Below are 10,580 nucleotides of genomic sequence, written 5' to 3' on the forward strand. Positions count from 1 at the left end.
AATGAATGTTTAACACACTATTGAATAGGGATAGCAAAACTACAGTATAAAAGAATACACAATATCCAAACCTTTTAAATCAGGGTTATTCCTGCAATAAAATGTTATATATATATATATATATATATATATATATATAAAAATGTTATATATATATGTTTAATATCACTAAAGTGAAATTCCTAATGTTCAACATTTTACTTTAAATAAACTCAAAAACAGAAAATAAGCAGAAATAGCATACTTTATCCAAATTGCACAGTTTGGATGAAAAAATACTTCAAGATAAACCTAAGCTCTTTTTTAGGTTGGGAATGGCTGACAGTTCTTAATGGAATAAACAGACAGCTCAACACATACTTTAAGCATAATCCTAAAACAAAAATAGTAATATGACAAAACGAAAACGTTAGTTGGCAAACACTCAGTGCTATATCAAATAGCAGTACTAACTTAGTTTGTTACTGGACCACAAAGGTATATTGCTGTATAAATAAGTAGTGAATATAAATGTAGTACTAGGGTGTTGTACTGTGTTAGCCATTATGAATGTAGTGAGAAGTCAAGCAAAATGACATTTTTTATTGGCGAACTACAAAAAAAAAAATTACAATATGCAAGGTTTTGAAGCAACTCAGGCTCCTTCTTAAAGCAATATGTATTATATTGGCTAACTGGCTGCTCCGTGTATCAGTATGCTGCTGCTGAAGAATGTGAATTTCCCATTGGGATTAATAAAGTATCTATCTATCTATCTATCTAAAAAAAGATTACAAGGTGTCATTTTGCTTGACTTCTCACTAGTGTATATAAAGAAAATTAAAATTTAGACATGCAAAAGTGGAAAAATAAAGGAAAGCTTTATGACCCAAAACTTCAGGATATCTTTAAGTTTGTAAGGTTCAAGATCCAGTGAAGAAACCAGTGTTTATTCAGATTGTTTTATTATATTAGAAGCACATAAGACTAATTAATAACATAGAATTAGTTGGGAACATAACCGCTACACTACTAAAATTGCAAGAAAACTGCAATAGTTCCACTAGTAAGTAAAAAAGCTTCAGAAACTATGGGTTATAACTGAAAATGATTAAAGCTGAAGAACAATGTTTCTTTAAATACAATGTTAGGAAGACCGACAATTGCATAAATACTATATAATTCACTTTATCTGTATGCATTCATTTTTGTCACTATATTTACTTCAATAGATTACACTTCATTTATTTGAATGTAACGCCATAAACTGCATTTCTAAATGTTCCCAAAAGTGAAATCATGAACTGAACCAGTGTATAGGAGAAAACACACAGACCACCTGTAGGTTAGTTATGAGCTTGACATAGCATTGGAGATAAAAGTTGAGGAATTGTACATACTGAAGTTGCCTCTCATTAAGGAGATCGCCATGTGCTACATCTCAGTTACAGGAAAACTTACAATGTGTTCCCCGATAACAATGGTGCTGTATTCAAGATATCTGATTGCAAAGCCCTTCCTAAACCAATAGTTTACTATTTTTATATATAAATAAAGCAGTGCAGCCAACTGTTGCAAGCGGAAACCTTACGGTTTATTTATAGATTCCCAGAAGGATGTTGCTTTAAAACAGAGAAAACAATCTAAAGTTGTTTGAAAAAAAAAATGCTAAATGATTAAAAAAAAATTAAAAATTCTGGTACAACGGTGGGTTTTTTTTATTAAAAAAAAACAAAAACAAAAGTGATTTAAATTTTCTTCTCTTCTAGAGACAGGTAAAGCACAATTACTTTAAGCACCAACTACAAAAATGTTATTTCTAGTGTGTTTTTCTTAAGAGTACAATGGCAAATTTATTGGAATGAAACTTAATTTCTGTAAATAAGCTATTTAGTAGACATTAATGATGTGACTCCATCACATCAAGTAACACCACAGAGATCCATAGATGTTTGTGGCCAAAATGTAAATTCATTAGCATAAAACCTTCAAGGCCAAAAGATTAAAAAAATGTGTATTTAATGGCATCCTTAACAAATACACAAGTTTCTGCTTTGCCACATTGTCAGTTTTGTTTAACAAGTTGAGCAGTGTCCATTGTCCAGAGAAAAGGCTGTTACTATGGAGCTAAAATTACGTTGTGCATTTTTTTAAATTGTATCTAAAATTATTCTAACTGGTACACCACTACTTTTTAGATAATCAATGTTGTAAATTGATTTTCTTGAAATGAATGTATCCATTCATTTTCTAAATCTGCTTAAACAATTATCAGATGTAAACTAAGAATGGTCTTTGAATGTGAAGCCATACATGGTCTCATATAAGGCTAATTTAGAATCACTAAATGAAGCCAACATGCACCTATCAAGCAGAGGAGAGGAGACTAGTTATCCCAAGAAGCCTCAAGTGGAAAGAGTTTTACATAGGAACATGAGAACATAAGAAATTTAACAAACAAGACAAGACCATTTAGTTCATCAAGCTTCCCCCCCCCCCCAATCCAGATGCCTAAAGAAACTATAAAAGTCGATCTGAAATCATTTTTTTATTGGATAAATAGTAATAAACCTCAGACCACTGGAGCCCTAAACCAACCCAAATCCAAATATCCAGGGTCATAGGGAAATGAAGAAAATCCCAGCAACAAAGAGCAGAAGGCAGGAAGACACCCTAAAGTAAAAACCAATCCATTGCTGATCACTTTGACATAGGTCAAAAATGTATGTTTTGTTAATTAGGGACATTAGATTAGCCTATGTGAGCAAGACCACAGTACCCAGAGAAACACAGTGTAGAGGATGGCAGAATGAGCAGCCCATACACTCAAAGACATTACAATCTAGGATATTATAGATGAAATATAGCAACACTAATTATGTAATCTCTATATCTAGTTAAAACTTTAACAAAATGTAAATTTCTACAAAAAGAATTAAGTTAAATATTATTTCAACAAAAATTTCTGGATAGAGAAAATTGATTTGAAATGTTCTCCTACTTGATATATTATTTATTGACTGTAGTGAACACTTATGTAAATTGAAATTCTGTATGAACATGTTGAGCGTTACATCTTATAATTTCATAGATGTAAAAACTTCATGAACTTCTGCACTATCAGCAAATGTCTAACTATTAACAACTTTCATGTAAAAATACTCCTGCTCAAAACTAAGGTGAAAAGGGGAGCATGTGATAGACAAAAACTCCAAAATTATGTAAGGATCAAAGAACTTTTTCTGCACCAATTGAATTCTTGCATACATTCGCTCGGATGTTCTACTATTGGAGGGCGTACACTTACCTGTGTTGCTCTACTGCCTCATTGTCTGGTAATTCTGCCCCACATACATTACACCTCTCATTCTGGCTTTTGGCGTCGGGCTTCTTCCCAGATGCAAGCTCCCCCAACTTGTTGAAGAATTCCCTCTGAATGAAACTCTGGGGTAACAGCCCTCCATATGCACTTAAGTCCATTGACATCGCTAAAGTGGGCTGTAAATGCAGGGCAGATGCCATTGAGACTGGAACTGCAAGTAGAGTTTCATTTTTATGGTTGGCTGGCACCGAGTATAAAGATGCGAGGTGCTTCTCACTAAAAGGAGTCACACTATCCAGCCCCATTGTGGCTCCTTCCCCTTGTTGATCATTAACACTTTCTTCGCGTACATAGTGCAATTCACGAGCGCTTGTGATGACACTGCTGCGTGTTGGAGTTCCAGGACCATCTTTATTTTTGTCCGAGTCTGAGCTCTTTTCCCCAGATGAGGAGCTGGACTCAGCAGTTCTAGGACTCTCTTGACTAGATGCGTCATCCACTTGCATCATTTCAGTCTTTATCTCCGACACCATGGGAAGCCGTGAATTTAAAGAAATCAGTTCCTCTGAAGGAGGTTGCTGAAGGGAGCTCTGCAGAAGTGACTGCCCAATACTCATGAGACTGTCCACTGCAGCCTTAGTTGGGCTCATGGTGGCAAGTCCAAACGATGTTGACACAGAAGGACTCTGATCCACCATAGTAACTGTGGCTAGCCCTTGCTGGTTTACACTAGTGTATCCACTGTCCTCCGTGGAATGTTTCTTAGACATAAGCATGTTTTTGATGTACCTGGCCTTTCGATCTTCATCCTCATCTGTTCCTCCTTCCGCCATGCTGACTTCTGTGTCATTCTCATCAGATGCCTGGATGGTTTCCAAAATCTTCAGGCATTGTTCTTCTAAATATTCTATCTCTAGGATCTCTGCTGCATATAGCAGATCATCTAAGTCCTCCACTTTGGCTTGGAGTGTGGAGGTATATGCATATTCCAGAATCTGCTGGAAGGTCTTTGGTGACAGAAAGTCCAAAGTGTAATTGTGGCTGTTGCGGTGAAACAGTATCTCAAACATCTTGCTAGTACAAGCTAGCACTGTCCGATGGGCATGAAACTCATGGCTGTCAACTAGAATAACCACATCACAGAGAGTCCCTGCCAGTCGCATCTGGTTTGCCTTCTGGAGGAGCGCTGTGGGGTGGCTGGGGTTCTGGAGTTGGATCAAACCCATTTTAGTCAAATCCATAGTGTCGCTGGCTTCCACTAGACCAAGTCATTAGGCTGTCTTTCCTGTGGTATATGGAGTTATCCTTGTAAACAAGATGAAGTAAACCTGTCCAAACAACACAAATAGTAAGGACTGTTAAACCATTATGCCTTGCTTATCAGATTTAAAGTTCAATTTCAGCAACCTGCTTTGATTTGGGTTTTTTTCAATCAAAAGTCCAACTGCTAATTAGCTTATTGATTACCTTTACAAAATGTAAGGAGACTCTAAAATAAACAGGTGTTTAAGCGAGGTTAGACACTTTGCATGTGTACATAGATAATAAATGTCTGTTGAAGTCTTTTTGGTCTACTTTGTATTGATTTGATGTCTTGTTCTAAATCCATGGCAAAATTATTGCATTACATTATAGGACACTACATAAAGCATTCTGAAAGTCTCTTCCAACTTAGTAGGCAGGCATAAAACAAAAACAATAATAATAAATAATAATAATGCAACTTTCTAGAACTGCAAACAGAGAAAACGTTTTATATATGTATCAGCAAAATAAGCTTTGCAGCACAACAAACATTACCCACCATAACTTTATAATGATGTCAAAATGCCTGCATCCGCTGCAATGACCTCTATAAAACACAACATAAACAAACAGCAACTTGAGAAAACTGCCATCAATAAGGCAAAACAAATCAGTGCTACAGTAAGGCAACTGAAGCAGTGGACGGCCTGCTGGTACAACCAAGAGCCACAAGGGCTCATTTCTAATGGTATGAATACCATCAGTATTTAGATTCCTGACAACTGAGATAATTAAAATAGGGTCTTCGGAGTCAAATGCAATTTGTAATCTTGGTTTTCATACATTTTCTTTACTAATTAACTTTGACAGATTATGTTTAGCATAATAAACATGAAAAAGGACAACAAAAAGTTAAAAATATAAATCTGTTTATGTTGTGGCATTTGAAATAAAATCTCTTAAACTTTTCACACATTTGTCAAATGACAACAACAATCATCATTTAAATTAAGAGCCCCTTCTTATAAAGCATCTGAATACATAACAGCATACACTTAAACTGGAAATCACGTTCCACCTCCAAAGTAAAGATCCTAAATCTAACAAGAATGTCACAACCAGAGTTTAGACTCCTCAATCATCTTTTTTTCAGCACTGAAAATTACGAATTCAGACGTTTTAAGGATATCTCCGTAACAAAGCAAAGTAACAGGATACTTTATAAAATAAATATTACTTAAGATGTGTAATCAGAACCCATAAATTCTTTATTCTCTTCCTTACTGCAATTTTAGATTAATGATAAAAAAATTGCACCAAGAGTCGAATTTTAATAAGTAATATTAAACATGTTAAGGATTCAACTATCTCAGAAAAAACGTTTTCTGCAGAGTTTATTACATTTTGTATATTCAGAACAAAGTACAGGAAGTACAGTACTGTTGGATTAACTACATTTCGATATTTAAAAAAGAGTGATATACATTAAATAACACCTGAACTGTTTTTATCAATTATTATTTTTTATTATTATTATTGTTATTTATTATTATTATTATTATTGTTGTTGTTGGAAGATTAAATCAAAACAAAGTATGCGTGTATAAACGGTTCCGTGCGCTTCTTCCGCACATGGTGCTTATAATGAACACTGCCTTAAGTATAAAACGTAAGCAATGCTAAAAAGTACTGATCTTGTGCCAAGAAGAATGGATAAAGGTTTTTTCTCAGCTTAATGAAGAAGTGTGTTGCTGTTGTCAAATCTCGAAGCCATCACTACTATCAGCATGAACCGGTTGAAAAGCCAGCCACACATAGCTTAAGGATGCGACACTGAACCCACTAAAATATTAAGTTCACCAAATCCACTTTTACGAGTTTACCCCTAATACAAGGTAAGAAGATCAATCAATTTCTCGTCATTCGTGTATATAGTCGTTATTCAGCAGTGTTATCTAGGCAAACTATAAAGGGCAGAAAACTATGCTCCTTTTCAGACACGTTTGACGGAATCAATGACCAGTTTCAAAGCGTTTGAGCATATCTGCGAGCCTGCTAAATTTTGTTAAGCGTTCCAACATCCCTCGCTAACCGCTTCATAGATACTTAGCATTTAACTATATGCATATCAATCATCATATTCGAGTGTCAAGAAAACTATTACTGTAAACAAAAAAAATATGATGGGGAACGCTGAAAAAAGGTGTCTTTTCCCAAGTTATATAAAGTGAAGACGCAAAGGTTATGTCACGGCATTAATCGGTGGCACCAAGCATGTTAAAATAACATTTTTCAGCTAAGAGAGAATGAGAGAGAATGAATATCGCTTTCCAATACCTGCGTTCAACTTATAATATTGTATTTTTTCTATATACTGTAAGAATGATTGAACAGATGGAATACATTTTTCATTCAGTTGTATTTCTTAATGCATCTTTGACGAAACCTTAAACCCTATTTTAATCAGAACGTATGATTATTCACAGTTCTGAAGTAGTATCTTCATTCACGCTTATGACTATACGTTTCCTAATTTCAGAAAACAAGGACATGCGCATGTATGCCGGACAAGACGGAGTTTTCCTCCTTTAAACCTTTATTAGTTGTTATGCAATAGGCAGTCAATTCATGAAACCGGTATTTCACACTGATAATTACGCCGGGCTGTACAGCACTGCTAAGAAATTGTAACGAGATATTAAACAAGTGTGTTTCTCGTTTCCTAGTAGAAATAAGATCGCCTGGTAAAATTTTTACCGATACAAGGAAAAACGTGCACAACCTCAAGTTTTACCCTTTCTCTGCGTAGTGCTGTGCTGAATGAACAACTCCGCGCCGCCAGAGATGTGCGTACAGTCTAATACTGTTATAAGAAATCTGAATATTCATACATGCATGTCTAAACGGATCGTAATTAAACTAAACTTACTTTCTGCCACTTTGTCAAAGAAGAAAGGCGCTACAGTGGACTTTACCTCTAGGATGCCAGGTTTTAGTTCTTTATAATTTTAAAATACTCTTATATTGAACAAAATAAACTTGATGAGGGGGCACAGGTTTCTTTAAACACTGCACGTTATTCACCTGCTGTCATCTGTTCTGTGTAGTAAATTCTTTTACTCTACTTAAACGAACTCAAACGGCACGGACAAAGTGATGTGTCCGATTACGTACTTGTGTTAAGGCACGCGAAGAAAACGTAAGAATCTCGCCATAAATTCCGGTTGCACGTTTATTTAGGAGTTGGCAATAAAAAGAGAAGAAAAATTGCGGACATTTAGCGTCAGAACTGTTTAAAATATAAGCCCTGCCAAATGCAGCCTTTAGACTAATGAATACTTCGGAGTGCCTATACCGCATTAACTAACATGTCAGGTTATTTACACATCTTTTAATACAGGAATCGCCAGAAAGAAGAGGAAAGCCCACCTCTTTTACAGTGGCTTCTTTCAAATGCCTAATTACTCACTGTACCAATCCCCCCAATCCTGTATACTGTAATTATCCACCACTGCGCCGACACAAGTTGTGGAGGAAATTTAAAGCACCGCTGATCCCTTCTTTCTGCCCGCGCCACTGTAAAATAGCCCTCGGTAAACGAGCTGGTGCATTACCTTCTTGCCCGCTGCTGCCACCCAAAGAGCTTTGACTTCAGAACAAAAAAAAATACATAACGCTGTTACAATGTAACAAAAGGCACTCCCCAAACTACACTGATTGATCCGCGATTTTCATTGGCGACCTTGCCAAATGCACTAATTAACACACGTGCATTTTTTCGCTGTAAACGTGTCTACTTAATTTTCTCTTTTATCATACTGTGGGTTTTCAGTCATTTATGCACGTGATCGTATGCAAGTCATCCTCTCGCTACAACTGTAAATAAGTACATAAATAAACCCCTAAATTGAACGGAGCGCACGTTTTTGTTTTTTTTTTATTTTGTTTTTTTTTCTAAAACCTGTGTTTCTTCTTACAGACACCCCCTTAATTTCCTTAATTAAAACTACTAGCTTTCAGGCTCTGTCTACAGGAGGAGGCAAATTTACAAATCTTGTAGTTACAAGCCTCAGTGCTACCAACTGCACCACACTTTCGCGTCTTCTAAACGAGCTGCCGGGATATACAGTCAACCCGAGATGATAACTGACAAGGATTTTACGTGATACCAGTCAAACACCCCACCATCTAGTGTTATTCGACATTCGCATATTATATACATCGTATACGTACACTCAATACACATACACATAAGCATATCTCTGAAAACTGAAATATCGCGAAAGGAATATTGCGAAATAATGTAGACAGCGACACAGGAACTGTTTTGCAATGAACTGTACAGTCAGTCAGCCTTCACGTTTCTCTTGTTGTGATCTCTAGAATACTAAAGCAGACACTTACGTCAAACGCAGATTTCATTTTATAGTACATAAAGGTTTTAATGTATTCTCGTCGGCAGTCTTCAGCAGTACGTGGACTGACGTTTAACAAAATAAACTAAAATGCTTACTAACACAAGTCGCACATAAAGTAAAACAGTATTCATAATAATACATGAAAATCAAGCAAAGCATCCACACGTTCTTTTGGGGAGATGCTGCAACTACATCATATTACACTTGTTTACTCACATGCACCGGTATACTTTACTGCAACTTTTATGTCATTTGGCAGACAATCAGAAACTACAAGACAATGTGCATTCATGAATACTAGTAAAAGAAGAAAAGCATGCACACTAGCAGTCCCGTTTCATGGCACGCGTTAACAAAAAACAGAAAAAAACTGCTCTCTGAAACATGTGGGTACTCACCGAAGGCAAACGCTTGCCTTTTTTCCGCTTTTTCTTAAATACTGTTATTAGGCTTAATATTTCCGAATGTGTTGTTATGAGGATAGCAGCATAGTAAACCAGTTCACAGTACCCGCTCTCGCACTCACTAACTCCTCTCTCCTTTCAGGACAGCAAATCAAACGGGTCGATGACGTCACCGCCCTGACTCACTCCCGTGGCTTCATTAAACCTCTTGCAAATGCTGCGAAAGCGAGACACCTAGGGGGCTGCCATCTTTAATACTGGCCGGGAAAGAAAATCGGAGCGATGATGGATTATTCCCATCCTCTCGAGTGGACATGACACAAATATAAAAATTTAATTATTTTCATTTTTAATATATTGTATAAAGTTTTTTTTTCTTCCCAAGAATAAATGAATGAACTGCAAATATAACAACTCATTTCACCGTTATTTCGGAAGATTAATCTGTCTGTAATAGTACTGCACGGATTCTATGGTGCAACAAATATTACTTTTTTTTTTTTTTTACCGCCAAGTGATTCGTCTGGTGCTTTTCGAACTGCGGTTATGCTTTGTCCGGGCGGACTCATCTTACAAAAGGTCACAAAAGTTTTTGACATTTACTTAGAGAAAAGAGTGTACCCTCCCAAACGTAAAAGTAAACCAATATCAATCTGTGTTGATCCCACTGAGAATCAATTGCAGAAATTCTTTACTAAGCTGTAACGTCCAGTGGAGGATTGGAACAGGACATTTGTACCACTGAATGTGTTCTGTTCATATCTGAAAGTTTGGGAATTGTGTTATTCATTAAATAAGCGAGTCACAGTGATGCCTGGGTCCAAGCCTCAGTCCAGTCCAGTGTGCATTCTCTGCATTTGTTTTCTGTCATATAGTTGAGCTTTCCTCATACAGCCTGAACCAGTTAATCAGCCACGTGGCCATTTAACAAGGGATCCTACATTGGAGTCATATGAGTTGAGTACGGTTTGTGCATAAGTGTAACCAGTGAAGTGCTGGTGTCTCAGCAAGGGCTAGCTCCAGCATCTAGCCCCCCACAACCCTGAACTGAATAAGCAGGTTAAAAGCTGGAGACAAAGATGAATCAATCCACTGATTTCCTGTAACTCTACAGCTTTCACATATGTTTATGCCTTTATTAGTGATCCAGTTGTTAAATTCACTGTTACCAATTAATTTATCCATTTTACTGCAGACTCACTCACATTTCAC

General features: G+C 36.4%; 1 protein-coding gene across 3 annotated transcripts in view; it reads right to left on the reverse strand.

The window, feature by feature from the left end:
- The window catches only part of zbtb16a (zinc finger and BTB domain containing 16a), a 270,137-nt gene extending 260,626 nt beyond the window's left edge, over positions 1 to 9,511 (reverse strand). For 2 of the 3 annotated variants that reach the window (XM_028810307.2, XM_028810305.2), the window contains exons 1-2: positions 9,363 to 9,511; positions 3,287 to 4,629 (exon numbers count right to left, since the gene is read on the reverse strand). In XM_028810307.2, coding sequence (XP_028666140.1) covers positions 3,287 to 4,542 — 1,256 coding nt within the window. In that variant the 5' untranslated portion in view covers positions 4,543 to 4,629; positions 9,363 to 9,511. Of the gene's footprint in view, positions 1 to 3,286; positions 4,630 to 8,160; positions 8,239 to 9,362 lie in introns of those variants that run through there. The other variant, XM_028810306.2, reaches the window with a different exon arrangement.
- Between the last annotated feature and the right edge of the window lie 1,069 nt (positions 9,512 to 10,580).

The sequence above is a fragment of the Erpetoichthys calabaricus genome, chromosome 9 (assembly GCF_900747795.2).
Source record: "Erpetoichthys calabaricus chromosome 9, fErpCal1.3, whole genome shotgun sequence".
Classification (NCBI taxonomy): Eukaryota; Metazoa; Chordata; class Cladistia; order Polypteriformes; family Polypteridae; genus Erpetoichthys; species Erpetoichthys calabaricus.